Source organism: Mobula hypostoma, chromosome 12, assembly GCF_963921235.1.
Source record: "Mobula hypostoma chromosome 12, sMobHyp1.1, whole genome shotgun sequence".
NCBI lineage: Eukaryota > Metazoa > Chordata > Chondrichthyes > Myliobatiformes > Myliobatidae > Mobula > Mobula hypostoma.
In genome coordinates, this window is record NC_086108.1 from 28,232,618 (window position 1) to 28,247,711 (window position 15,094).

The 15,094-nt window shown below is 42.8% G+C and overlaps 1 protein-coding gene across 1 annotated transcript in view; it reads left to right on the forward strand.

Moving 5' to 3' along the window:
- The window catches only part of qsox1 (quiescin Q6 sulfhydryl oxidase 1), a 164,577-nt gene that overhangs the window by 97,147 nt on the left and 52,336 nt on the right, over nucleotides 1–15,094 (forward strand). The window contains exon 6 of the mRNA XM_063063763.1: nucleotides 2,808–2,953. Coding sequence (XP_062919833.1) covers nucleotides 2,808–2,953 — 146 coding nt within the window. The remainder of the gene's footprint in view (nucleotides 1–2,807; nucleotides 2,954–15,094) is intronic.

Consider the following 15,094-nt stretch of genomic DNA (forward strand, 5'->3'; position numbering starts at 1 on the left):
TCTGCCCAACCAGGTGAAAAATTACTGGTGAACGCAGCAGGCCAGGCAGCATCTCTAGGAAGAGGTGCAGTCGACGTTTCAGGCAAGACCCTTCGTCAGGACAAAGGGTCTCAGCTTGAAACGTCGACTGCACCTCTTCCTAGAGATGCTGCCTGGCCTGCTGCGTTCACCAGCAACTTTTATGTGTGTTGCTTGAATTTCCAGCATCTGCAGAGTTCCTGTTGCAGGTGAAAAATTAGCTTGATATTCTTGACCTCAGAAAACATGGCAAATAAAGTCTGGCCAAATATTGACACAAGTCTACCTTCAATCAAGAATGTGGAAGGTAATTGATAATGCTTGTCCTGACTTTCTGTTCTTGATGCTCAATTTGGGTTTTACCAGAACCTAGAGCTTCAGACGTCTTCATTGTCTTTGTCCGAACAGACTAAACAGTTTAAGTTCCAGAGATGAGGCGAGACTGATTGGCCACAATGTTGAAGCTGCATTTGACTGACTGTGACATTAATGAAACCTAGAGAAGTTCACTGAAGTCTGACGGAAGGTTTACCATTGATTGAAGTCAAGCTTAGCATAAAAGAAGATGATTGTCCTTTTCTGATGGCCTTTTCAGCGTCATGACATTAATATAGGAGCTTCTCGGTGTTGATTATCTTTTACTGCTTCATCAATGATTTTCCTTCCATTGTGACATTAGACATTGACAATTTTGTTAAAGATGACACAATGCTCACGTACACAATGGCAGTATCTGCTTTAGATCGATAAGCAGCAAACAATGGAGGCAGGCAAAGATCAGCTCAAATAACTGAGCGTTTAACTTCTTTCTCCATGTCATCTGAGGACACCAGTTGAAACTGAACCAGACAAACTACATTTTGTACCTTGGTGGGTAGATGTTGTGTATCTTGTGGTAAATGATTTATCACTTGTCTTGTCAGAGCCTTTCCATCTTCCACAAGTTCCAGAAGTGCGCTGGAATGCTGCCACCCGGACGAGTACAGTTCCAGTGGCACTGGAGCAGCAGAATCCTTTCAGATTCTATGTTCGTTTCATTGCAGAAAGACTTCAGACAGCCCAGAGTCACTGCTGCTTTCCGTGTGGAGTTTCCATGCTCTCCACGTGACCCCAGACGGGCTTCGGTTTCCTCTCACATCCCAAAAATGCAGGGGTTAGTAAGCGAGTTGACTATTGCAAATTGCCAGCAATGTGACTGATGACTGATAGAATCTGCCGCTGAATTGATGGGAAAGTAGAGAAAAGAAAATCGATTGGCGAATGATTAGTGTAAAAAATAGGACCTTGATATTTGAAACAGAATTGGTTGGCCAAAGGGTCTGTTTCTTGCTGAACCTCTCTACCATTCTGACAAAGCAGCCACCTCATTTGGCTTCTAATGCTGCACTGTGTATTACCTGCAAGCAGGACTGTACTTAAGCCATGAAGAAATTGGCCAAACTAATTAACACATATGAGGCATGTCAATGTTCATGATATGACTGAACTATTAAGAAACTAAGATTTACTTTTACCTCCTTATAAGATGCATTACTTCATCCTACTATTGTTTCTATCACAGCACATCCATAATAAGAATACCACTTTACATACTGTCGAGGGAGCCGACTTACCGGTGGGGTGGGGGGAGTACACTACTACAATAATTGAGGGGCTTTCTCCCCCAACCTGGCCACTCTCCCTCTAGTAGGAGAACCCTACACTGTGATCCTTTCTTAGAGAGCCCATGCAGTGGCTGCGTCAGCTTCAGTGAGTTACTCATCACGTACTTTTGCAGCCTGTGCCAGTTGGCAGCATCCCTCCATGGGCATCGCAAGGTGCTGGCAGACCAATAGTTTTTAGGCTGACCAAGGGGTGTCTTTCACCGAGCTGATGATCTACCAGCAGCACTTACTGTTTGTCTCCATTTGCATCCCCAGGAACAGCCCATAGATTAGAGAGTCTTCTGTCACACAACTGCTCGGGATGAGGTGCAACATAGGGCCTTGCATCCTTCTAAACACCCTCTTCACAAACCCACAGTCCGCAAAGAGGTGACCTACTATCTGTAGCCCACTACAGTCATCCTGTGGGCAGTGCACTATGGGAGTGATCTGACTGGGAGGATCCCTCTCTCCGCCTGCCAGGTCAGGTCTTGTTGTCTGGCGGTGAGGCCTAGCAATGAGGCATTCGGCCAGATGGTCTGGATAGTCTGCTCAGGAAACCACCCCACTGTGTCCATTGAGTCCTTTTCCGGCAGTGTCTGCGGGACGTTCCATGCTGACCACTGCCTGATGGCCTTGTAGTGAAAGTACTGGTCTGTACAAACTTCTCAGTGAAAGATAGGCAGTGCAGCACTGGAATGTTGCACAGCAGTGGGGCTAGACCCATCCTTCCCCACCCCGGAGACAGGTAGAACTTTGGCGATAGTGGTACTTGGTGCCACACACAGACTGACGCAGCCTCACAAAAAGGTGGTCATCAGTGGGAGGCCGAGATTGTATGTGCTTCCTCCCCCATTGTCAGGGTTGGAGAATCAAAATGTGGGAATCCCAAGCTGAATCTCAAAGGGTTCTATCCTCTTCCCTTAAAGTCATTAGAGTTTGGTTTCCAACTCCCTTTTAACTCATGTAAAAAATAATTAAGCATGTATGGGTGTTAATTAAATTAGCATCCAGTAATCCAGAAAACACGTTAGTTCAGCGCCACCAGAGTCCCGAGGGTGCTGTGATATCCATGGTGTGATTTTCCTAGTCCTCATTGGTGGATTTGCAGGAAAGTTCTGACTGGTGTTCCTTGCCCCCCCCCAGGTGACCTTGGACATGCTACAGTACGAGAACATTGCTGTGCGCAGAGTGCTGAAAAGTGAAGAGAGCCTCGTGAAGTTGTTTGGTGTCCAAAGCTTCCCATCCTGCTACCTGTACTTCAATGATACCAGCCACAGAGCAGCCTCAGTGTACGTACGTCTCTCCTTTCAGCCAGCGCGGAACACGGTCCCTGTGTCATTGCAACAACTGAGATGCTGGAGCAACTCTGCGGGTCAGGCAGCATGTATAGAGAGAAATGGACAGCTGACTTTCGTTCCCCTTCATTTGGATTAAAAGGTAGAGGGGAGAAGGTTTCCAGCCTTTCAGTCCAGATGAAGGGTCTCAACCAAAAGCCCACATTTCCCTCCACAGTTACTGCCTGACCCACTAAGTTCCTCTTGATTGTTGCTCGAGTTTCCACCATTTGCAATTTGTTTTTGTACCTCTATGTCATTGTCCATTCAAGCTTGATACCATTGGATTTGTTACCCTATGATGAGGGATAGATAGAAATGAATATTAATTACTCTACATTATTATGCCCCTCTACATCAATCGTGCCCGTGCCCACCCAGGCCATCCTTTTGTTCCGCCAGCTAGCCTGTTTGGGAGACCTAAACCAGGCCACAGCATTCATACATGGAATGATAGAGAGAGTTGGTATGGAAACAGCTTTGAGGCCTGTGAAGTGTGCACTGACTATCAGGTATTTACACTCATCTTGTATTATTCCCATTCTCCCCAACTTCTCTCTCATTTTACACTCACTAACTCACTCAGGGCTATTTACAGTTACCAATTAACCGATCAACCCTCATGACTGTGGGATGGAGGAAGAAATCAGAGCACTTGGAGGAAATCCATGCAAGCACAGGGAGAATGTACAAACGTCACACAAACAGTCCCCGTGTCAGCATTAAACCCAGGACACTGGCACTGTTAGGGGCAGCTCTACTGGCTGCACCACTATACACTCAGTCTGCTGGTGCTGTATTCAAATGACATTTCCTTTGTTTTCTGTCCCCCTATGGATCACACCGGAACCAATTGGCCACTTGATCACGTTAGAAAGACAAGGCATTGGGTTCTCCAACATTCCTGGGTTGGCCTGGCATCTCTGAAAGATACACCAGAGCAGGAGATTGAACTGCATGCCTTTGGACGTTAAGCAATCTGCTCAATATCGATTCATCTGACAACATTAGGCAAAAATAGCTATCTCTTAACTGGGACTTTTTGAAGAGACTGTAGCCTTTGATTTAAAACTTTACTAAAGACATTTAAAGACACCATTGGAAGAGGTTAATTGCTTAATTATAAAACACATTCATTTTAAATTGTTGAATGCCAAAATTCATTAATTTCAGTTTGAACATGGCAGTTGTAATTACTGAGAAGCAAATGTCAATGAAATATTTTATCAGTAAGTTCTTGTTCAGCCTGCAGAATGGCAGATGGGCTATTCTCAATATCGTGCACCAACAGCGCAGCACTGCTAACACTGAAAGTACCCTGATATTGTACTTCTTTTAATAATATCTTCTTACTGAACCCCAGATATATTAATTATACCAGTTGCAAATCTCTCTCGAGTTGTAGGAACAGCAGAGAGAACACCAAATATTTTCCAAGGGAGACAGTGCTTCACAGATATTCCTTTCCTTGTGCAGTAGAACATTTCACTTCCATCCTAGTAGGTAGAAGGGTCCCTAGTTTAACTTCTCATCCTGCAGTTGGGCACTCCTCAGGTACTACATCTGCAGCCAAGTTGAGCTTGTGTGTCTCTAGAGTGGGGTTTCAAGCCAAATCTTCCTGACTCAAACATGACAGATATGGATTTGTCTGGGTATCCTGGCTGACTTGACTGATGTTCTCTAGTACCACTCCTTCACAAAAATGAAACCTGAAGGGAGCTACAAGTTCTACTTCTGGGCCAGTTTCTTTGTGGTTGTATTATCTGCACATTGTATGAACCCCCTTTGAAACTGCAATTTCTCTCATTGAATCCCCCTCAACAAAATACCTCCTTACATTTTATTTCTGTCTTTTACATAACACTTAAAGTGTTGTCAGAAAGCGCAATGGATGTGAGACTAATGTCCCTGGTATTTGGAAGAAGAGAATGTTTATGTTATAGGCTCTCGAGAGCACAGAATATTCCAGATTTTGAGCTCAAGAGTTTACTTCAATTGTAGGGGACCTGAGGTTCACGAGTCACACTGCATAGTGGTGCTGAACTGGAAAAAGTAGCAAATGGTCTGAAATAGATAAACATAAATTTTTAATAAGCTAGAAAATGAAATCACCAGCTTTTCACTGGTGAAGTGTGTATTCCCCCGCTTTTGAGTGTTTTCATCCCTTGAACAATGTGGATAGGTGTTGATGTCGTGGTGTTATAAAATGTCTTTTTTCATGTTGCTGTTCAGGGCACCTGTACCATTTGAGAGAAACACAGAGGTAAAAATGAATAGAAGTTTTCAACAATTGTGAGACCACTTGGTGCTGTTTACTATTTAGGAAAATAGTTCACATTCCCTTTCCAAAAGATGTAGGAGAATTAGGCCATTTGGCCCATCGAGTCTGCTCTGCCATTTCATCCTGGCAGATCCAATTTTCCTCTCAGCCCCAATCTCCCGCCATCTCCCCACATCCATTCATGCCCTGACCAATCAAGAATCTATCAACCTGTGCCCTAAATATACAAAAAAAGCTTAACCTTCACAGCTGCCTGTGGCAAAGAAGTCCACAGATTCACCACTCTTTGGCTAAAGAAATTCCTCCTCATCTCCATTCTAACAGGATGCTCTTCTATTCTGAGGCTGTGTCCTTTGGTCTAGACTCTCCCACTATAGGAAACATTCTTTCCATATCCACTCTATCAAGGCATTTCATCATTTGATAGATTTCAATGAGGTCATCCCACATTCTTCAGAATTCCAGCAAACACAGGTCTAGAGCCATCAAACACTCTTTATCTGACAAGCCATTCATTCCCGGAATCAATTTCTTGAACCTCCTTTGAACCCTCTCCAGTTTTAGCACATCCTTTCTCAGATAAGGGGCCCAAAACTGCTCACAATGCTCCAAGTGAGGCCTCACCAGTGCTTTATGAAGTCTCAACATTACATGCCTGCTTTTATCCTTTAGTCCTCTTGAAATGAATGCTAAGATTGCATTTGCTTTCCTCATCACAGACTCAACCTGCAAATTAACCTTTGGGGAATCCTGCATTAGGACTCCCAAGTACCTTTGCACCTCAGTTTTTATGTATTTTCTCTTCATTTAGAAAATGAAGAGTGCATGACCATACACTTTCCAACAGTGTATTCTATCTGCCATTTCTTTACCCATTCTCCTAATCTGTCTAAGTCCCTCTGTAGCCTCCCTACTTCCTCAAAACTACTTGCACCTTCACCTATCTTCATATCATCTGCAGACTTTGCAACAAAGCCATCAATTCCATCATCCAAATCATTGATATATATTGTAAAAAGAACAGTCACCAGCAGCCAGCTTGAAGAGGTTCCCTTTATACCTATTCTTTGCCTCCTGCCAATCAACCAAGCTAGAATCTTTCCTGTGCCTCGTTCCTGTAATGCCATGGGCTTGGCTTGTAGCTTGTTAAGCAGCCTCATGTGTGGCACCTTGTCTAAGGCCTTTTGAAAATACAAATACACATCAACCGATTTTTCTTTGTCTATCCTGCTTATTATTTCTTCAAAGAATTTCAACAGATTTTGTCAGGCAAGATTTTCTCTTGAGGAAACAATGCTGACTATGGCCTATTTTATCATGTGCCTCCAAGTACCCTGAGACCTCATCCTTAATAATCGACTCCAACATCTTCCCAACCGTTGAGGTCAGACTAACTGGCCTATAGTTTCCTTTCTTCTGCCTCTCTCCCTTCTTGAAGAGTGGAGTGACATGTGCAATTTTCCAGTCTTCTGGAACCATTCCAGAATCTGGTGATTCTTGAAAGATCATTAATAATGTATCTACGATCTCTTCGGCCATGTCTTTCAGAACAATGGGGTGTACGCCATCTGGTCCGGGTGACGTATCTACCTTTGGACCTTTCAGTTTCCCAAGAACCTTCTCTTTATTTATGGTAACTTCACACACTTCATGACCCCTGACACCTGGAACTTCCACAATAGTGTCTTCCACCATGAAGATGGATGCAAAATACTTATTCAGTCCATCCCCTATTTCATTGTCCCCCATTACTACCTCCCTAGCACTGTTTTCCAATGGTACAAGATCTACCCTCAGTTTCCCATTCCCAATCTGATGAGCTTTGAATATTGATTGACCTCATTTCTGTCTCAGGCCATAATGGTAGCAACATAAAATAGCTATTTAAAGCTAGCAGTGGAAAATAAATATTTGCATTCTCAATTGGCTCACTATTCCTACACCCCTCCAAAGGGACACTGGTTTCTGACACATTTCTGCTCTCAATTAGTTTTCACTTAGTGCTGTTTCATTCATACTTATCCCTTTAACAGTTGGGTGTCAGTGCTCAGTGGTACTGTAAGTCCTTTGCTGTGATGAGAGGCTTATAACTCAAAAAGTCAACACAACACTGTGTGCCTGGGGATATGTTTTGATACAGTGTATCTGTATCTGTGTTTCTGAATGTTTACTTGAGTGTCAGTCTTTGGATTTATGAATGTGTTTTTATATGAGCAATTATGTCTCTTACTTGTGATGTAGACCTGTACTTCTATGCATGTTTTATGTGTACTTGTGTGTACAACAGAGTGTATGTTCATGGTCTTCTGCTCCTGTAGCCTATCCACTTCAAGGTTCGATGTGTTGTGCATCCATAGATGTTCTTCTGCACACCACTGTTGTTTGTTTGAGTTACTGTCACCTTACCATCAGCTTGAACCAGTCTCGCCATTCTCCTGTGACCGCTCTCATTAACACAATGTTTTCACCCACAAAACTGCCACTCACTGAATTTTTTTTTTGTTTCTCTCCCCATTCTCTGTAAACTTTATAGACTGCTTTGTGAAAAATCTCAGATCAGCAGTTTCTGAGATGCTCAAACCACCCTATCTGGCACCAACAAATTACTCTATGGTCAAGGTCACTTCAATCACATTTCTTCCCTAATCTGATATTTGGTAGGAACAACAACTGAACCTTTTGGCCATGTCTGCATGCTTTAATGCATTGATTTGTTGCCGCATGATTGGCTGATTAGATAATTGTATTAATGAGCAGGTATACAAGTATACCTAATAAAATGGCCACTGAGTGTATGTATCCATGTGATTGATATATGCATTGCTGTGTGTGTGTGTGTGTGTGTGTGTGTGTGTGTGTACTCACACGCACCTACCTGTGTTTTATGTATGCGTGTCATTTTAGATGCACATTTAAGTGTATGCATGTCTGTGCTGTATACATGTGCATCAGTGTTCGGTTGTGCCAGTTTGTTTTCCCTTTTTCTTCCAATTGTCCTCACAGTGCTTCATCAGAAGGCACAGACTACTACAGAGCCTGTTCTTGATCTCTTGCCAAAACTGCCAAGGAGCCAGATGCCAGGAAGCATTTGACAGCAGACTGCTTTTCAGCTCCTGCTGTATGCAGAGAACAATTGTCCTCAGCTCAGTGCCAGCTCTGGTGGGGGGATCCAGGAGCTGTTGGTGCAAAAGGGTGGAGGCTGTATTCCGAGCCTCATTCACTGTGTAACAAGTTGCCAGTGCATTGCTGGCACCTATACCACTCTGCAAAATCGACAGCAGTCTTTCAACTCTTTTGAGTTACTGGCTGTGGAAAGGAAAGTCCTGGCTTGTTGCCACCTCCAGTGCTAGCAGTGCTATCTGCAGGCCACAGGGAGTAAAGCAGGCAGAAAGGAACACTTAAAAGAGTCTTAGAATGAGCCTCATTGGTATTGCTCATAGTCACCATATGGGGGAGTCAGAGACAACATTATACTTGTCTGTTCGCCACTGAAAGCCACATGGCATCACAATCAGATTTGGGTTTAATATCACTGGCGTATATCATGAAATGTTTTACGGCAGCAGTACAGTGCAATACATAATAGAAAGCTATAAATTATAATAAGAAATTATATAAAACTTAAATAAGCCTTGCAAAGAGAGAGCAAAAACATACAAAAATAATGACATGGTGTATATGGTTTCAGTGTCTGAAGGCGAGGTGAGGGGAAGAAGCTGTTCCTAAAGCATTGGGTGTGTGTCTTCAGGTTCCTGAATCTCCTTAGTGGTAGCAATGAGAAGGGGGCATGTCCTGGGTGATGGGGGTCCTTAATCATAGTTGCCACCTTATTGAGGCATCCCCTTTTGAAGGAGTCCTCGATGCTGGATAGACTAATGCTCATGATGTAGCAGGCAAGGTGCAGTTTACAACTTTCTGCAGCTTTTTCCAATCATGTGTAGTAGCCTCTCCCTACCAGACGCTGATGCAACCAATTAGAATGCTCTCCATGTTACATATGTAAAACTTTGCACGAGTCTTTGGTGACATACCAAATCTTCTCAAACTCCTCATGAAATATAGCTACTACCATGCCTCCTTTGCAATTGTATCAATATGTTGGGCCCAGGATAGACCTTCAGAGATTTTGACGCCCAGGAACTTGAAACTGCTCACCCTGTCCACTGCTGATCCCTCAGTGAGGACCGGTGTGTGTTCCCTCCACATCCCCTCCCTGAAATCCATAATTATAGTATTCTTGACGGTTGTTTGAACATGGATGTCAACCGTGGATCATTTGACAATACACTCACCTCCAAGTGCAAGGCCCAGTGCAGAGTTGGGCTCAAAATCTAGGCAGCTGGTAGATATTGCTCCTTCTGCTATTAAAAGAATTCTGTGCTCTTGTCCAGATAGGAAAGGTCCAGTTATTGCTCAAAATCAGAATCAGATTTAGTATCACTGGCATATGTCATAAAATGCATTAACTTTACAACAGCAGTACTACGAAATACGTGATAAATAAATATAGATTAAAAAACTGACTTACATTAAGTATATATACGAGGGTGATTGATAAGTTCGTGGCCTAAGGTAGAAGGAGTCAATTTTAGAAAACCTAGCGCATTTATTTTTCAACATAGACCCCTCGTACATGTGTACACTTAGTCCAGCGGTCGTGGAGCATACGGATCCCTTCTTTCTGGAAGTGGTCCACAGCAGGGGTGATTGATAAGTTCATGGCCATAAGGTAGAAGGAGATGAGTTATTAACTTCAAACTTTCTTCATTATCACTCAAAGAGTTGAACTGCACGTGCATGTAATGAGAGTGTCTTGGACCTCCAGGTGGTCCACAGCAGGGGTGATTGATAAGTTTGTGGCCTAAGGTAGAAGGAGATGCGTTATACAGCTCTCATTACATGCACATGCAGTTCAACTCTTTAAGTGATTATGCTGAAAGTTTGAAGTTTCTCCTCAACTCCGTCTACTTTAGGCCACGAATTTATCAATCACCCCTGCTGTGGACCACTTCTGGAGTTCCATGACGCCAACTTCTACAAAGAAGGGATCCGTATGCTCCACGACCACTGGACTAAGTGTGCACATGTACGAGGGGTCTATGTTGAAAAATAAATGTGCTAGGTTTTCTAAAATTGACTCCTTCTACCTTAGGCCACAAACTTATCAATCACCCCTCATTATGTCTATTAAATGGTTAAATTAAAATGAGTAGTGCAAAATGAACAGAAATAAATAAGTAGTTCATGGGTTCAATGTCCATTTAGAAATTAGAGGGGAAGAAGCTGTTCCTGAATCAATGAGTGTGTGCCTTCAGACTTCGGTACCTCCTTCCTGATGGTGTGAAGAGGGTATGTCCTGCATGATGGAGATCCTTAATGATGGATTCCGCCTTCCTAAGGCACCGCTCCTTGAAGATGTCTTGAATGCTTTGGAGGCTCGCGCCCATGATGGAGCTGACTAATTTTACAAGATTCTTCAACTTATTTTGATCTTTGATCCCCCCCCCCCGCTGCCCCATTCCAGATGGTGATGCAGCCACTCAGAATGCTCTCCACAGTACATTTGTAGAAGTTTTCAAGTGTTTTAGTCAAAAATTGATATCTCTCAATCAATAATATTGAAATTGATCATGGTTGAAATTCAATTGCATAAAGCATTTCACTGGAATAAATCAAATATTTCACTGGAATAAAACTTCATTGTAAACCACTTCCGGGCTTATTTGCACCATACCTGAAATTCATCCAGTCAGTTCCAGCCCCAAGTTTCCCTATCAGCACCACTGTACGTGAAATGATGCTATTCCCTGTGGAGCATTGTGAAGAATTTGGCACAGGTTGTTCAGGGAGTGACTGCCATAAGATATTCTTGGGATAGTTGGGTCTTCCCAGTACAAAGTTTGATTGGGAAGCACGTCCCTTGCTTGCCTTGCATTCTTCTGACTACTCGCCTGACTCTACTCCTTCTATGATCATCAGCTTTATTGCTAATCCTCTGATGCCGAGGGGCTGCAAAGAGCTGAGAAGGGATAGAAACATAGAAACATAGAAAATAGGTGCAGGAGTAGGCCATTCCTGATGTTAGTCACTGCAGGTTTAGCCTTGTAGTATACAGGCTAGCAGAGTGGTGAAGCTGGGAGAACTACTGCCCTACAATTCCACAGACCTGAGTTTAAGCCTGACCTTCATAAGCACATAAGATATAGGAGCAGGAGTAGGCCATCTAGCCTATCAAGCCTGCTCCACCATTCAATAAGATCGTAGCTGATCTGACCATGGACTCATCCCCACCTACCTGCCTTTTCCCCATAACCCTTAATTCCCAAACTATGCAAAAATCTAAATCTGTCTTAAATATGTTTACTGAGGTAGCCTCCACTGGTTCATAGAGCAGAGAATTCCACAGTTTCATCACTCTTTGGGAAAAGCAATTCCTCCTCATCTCCGTCTTAAACTTACTCTCCGAATTTTGAGGGTATGTCCCCTTGTTCTAGTCTCACCTACCAGTAGAAACAACTTTCCTGCCTCTGTCTCATCCATCCCTTTCAGTGATGTCTGTGGGGAGTTTGCATGTTCTCATTGTGATCATGGGAGTTTCCTCCAAATGTTCCAGTTTCTTCCCACATCCCTAAAATGTGCAGGTTGATAGGTGACTTGGTCACGACAAATTAACTCCAATATGCAGGTGACTGGTAGAAGGGGTGCTGATGGGAACTTGGGTAGAGTAAAATGCGTTTGGGTAGGATTAGCTTATGTAATAAAATGTGCAAATGGATTCAAAGACTTGCATTTATATATCACCATTCGTAAACTCAGGATAATGAACTGTTTCCGAAGTTTGGTACAAGAGGATTGGACAAAGAGCTGAGAAATGGAATATAAAATAGGAAACTCCTAACTGGTCCATTTCACAATAAAATGCAGAAGCTTTTATCTAAATGTGAAGAGATTGCAGAGCCATCTAAGTGCTCTTGCGCAGGAATCTCAAAAGGATAGTTTGCAGCTATGGCAAGTAATTTGGGAACTGGGCAAATTTGTTTATTGCAAAGGAAATTGAATACAAAATAACAAGGTTATAGTTAAGTTAAAAGGGGAACTAGTGAGACCTACCTGGAGAATTCGGTGCAATATTGGACTTTTATGTTAGGGCATTGGAAAATATTCGAGAAGGGCTCACTGGACTAACTCTCAGAAAGGTTGTACAGGCCAAGATTGTAGCTCAGAGAGTTTAGAATAGTAAGAAGTAACTTGATTGAAACAAGTATGATCCTGAATGATTCTAAGGTGGATACCAAAAGAATATTCCTTTGTGTGAAAGAATCAAAAACTAGAGATCACCGTTCAAAACTGCGAGATTTCCCATTTAAGGCTAAGGTGAGCTGAATGGTGAGAGGTTTCTTGAGTTAAAGCATAATATAGCATGGATGCAGGTCCTCTGGTCCAACCAGTCAATGCCAATCACGCTCACCCACCCAGCTAGTCTCAATTTCCCGTGTTTGGCCAATATCCCTCCCTTTTAAAAATCATGTATTAATAAGGCAGAGAAAGCATTGACATTGAATATTTTTAAGGCAAAAGTAGATAGATTCTGGAAAAGCAAAGGTGACTATTGGTAGGAAGGAATTCAGGGTTGAGGTTACAACCAGGTTAACTGTAATCTTAGCAAAGACTCAAAGGTCTGAGTGGCCTACTCCTGCTACTAATTGACTCACCCATTAACAATAATTGATGAGATCCTGGTAGTTCATTTCATTGATGATGTTTGAGGAAAAGCTGACAGAGAGAGCCCTGCCATCCTCTCGTACTTCCATACAACTGAGAGATCAAACAGTTTACTGTCTCATCAGAATGACAGCTCGCTTGACAGTACTGCACCTCCTCAACATTCGGTTGGTGTGATGGTCTTTGTGCTCATATTTATGACTGGAAACCACAACCTTCTGATGTACAGACAAAAGATCTACCACCTGCATTGCAACCGGGAGAAATGGTTTGGTGAAGTTTGAGGAGTATGGAAGAGATAAATAATAGAGCTTTGAAACTGTGACTCTGTTCGAGATGTGGGGATAGGCAATGAGAATTTTGCAAAGAGAATTATACAGTGAGAATTTGATTTTCTAGAAGGGAAAGAGTCAAAGTCAGAGACCAGCATTCTTTCTATAGTAAGCTCTCCTGCATTTCCTGTAACCAAACCCGAAATGGTTAATGTTTCACTGCGTAGAAAATGCACAGTGAGATTGTGTGATTCTCCTGCACAATAGGAAGATGTTCCAAACTGTTGCATGAAAACAATAGCATTTTTCTGGGTGACTGAAGTGAGGCAACTGGTGCGATCGGCGAGTTGAGTGACGAGCAGATGGGACATTTGCTTTGTGAATGGATGATTAATACCACGGAGCTGAGTGATCACGCCGTACAAGGAGCAGTGGGGCAGTGTGCGGAATTGGGGTAAATGGGACGTGCCAGGAAGAATTTCATCAGAGCCTGAGGGACAGATGTGCGAAGAAGCTAAAGTCAAGTGTAAGCCTGTCCCAGGCCACAGCCTCCCTTTCTGCTGTCTCGCGTGGCAGACGCCAGGGATAATTGGATAGTGCTGATGACATTATCAGAGTGCCAGGCTTTCTTCAGAGCAAGTGGAGGGGAAAATTATTTGTGATCGAGTACGAGGCCTCCATCTGCTCACAGTTAAAAAGAGATCCACAGCCCAGCATGCGTCTTTAAGAGGGGATAAACAGAGCAGTAAATATCAAGCAGCAAGGTCACATAGTTCTAATGGTCAGGGCATGTCTGGGCACTGCTTCTTGTAAACCTTGAAGACCACCCAGCTATCTTACACCGCCTCCCATTGCTGCTTATCCCTTTGCTCTACAGTTGTATGTTTCTCTCGGTTTCTTTCATTCCTTTCTCCCTGCTTTAACCCTCCTCCATTCCCGTCCATATCTTCTTGTTTTGTTTTTCTGGCACTTACCTTTAATCACTATTTCCCCTTTCTGTCTCTCTCAGTTTGCCCTAACATTTTTTTTTCTTTTCCTTCCTTTCTTCACAACATTCTCTCTGTTGTTCTTCATTTTTGCTTTTTGTCATTCTCTCTGCCTCTTCTTTCTTTCTCTCTCTGTTTCTTTTGCTCTCCTTATTTTGCATTCCCTTTCCCTTTCATTTTCATTTTCTTTTCCCATCATTACTGCCACAAGCGTTGCTCTTAAAGATCCTTTCAAAATAAATCCTTATTTGAGCATATATCTCCTTTAACCTCAGGTAACTGGGTAAAATGGCAATTACCCAATGAGGCACACTTTAGTTATCTGCCCTATAGGATGTTGGGACAGACACTGCTCGTTCGTTAAAATATCTAATCAGCCAATCGTGACAGCAATTCAATACGAAGTACATGCAAACATGATCAAGAAGTTCAGTTGTTCTTCGGATCAAACATGAAATAGGGAAGAAATGTGATCTAAGTGACTTTGACCATGGAATGATTGTTGGTGCCAAACAGGATGGTTTGTGTATATCAGAAAGTGCTGATCTCCTGGGATTTCTATGCACAATAGTCTCTAGTGTTTACAGAGAATGGTGTGAAAAACAAAAAAAAATCCAGTGAGTGGTAATTCTGTGGGCAAAAATGCCTTGTTAATGAGAGAGGATAGGGGAGAATTGCCAGACTGCTTCAAACTGACAGGAAGGTGACGGTAACTCAAATAACTATGTGTTGCTATAGTATTGTGTGGAAGAGCTTCTCCAAACAACATTGTCCGCAACATTCTTAGTTGTCCTGAAGAGACTTCATACAATTAGGTGACTTCCAGAGTCATTTC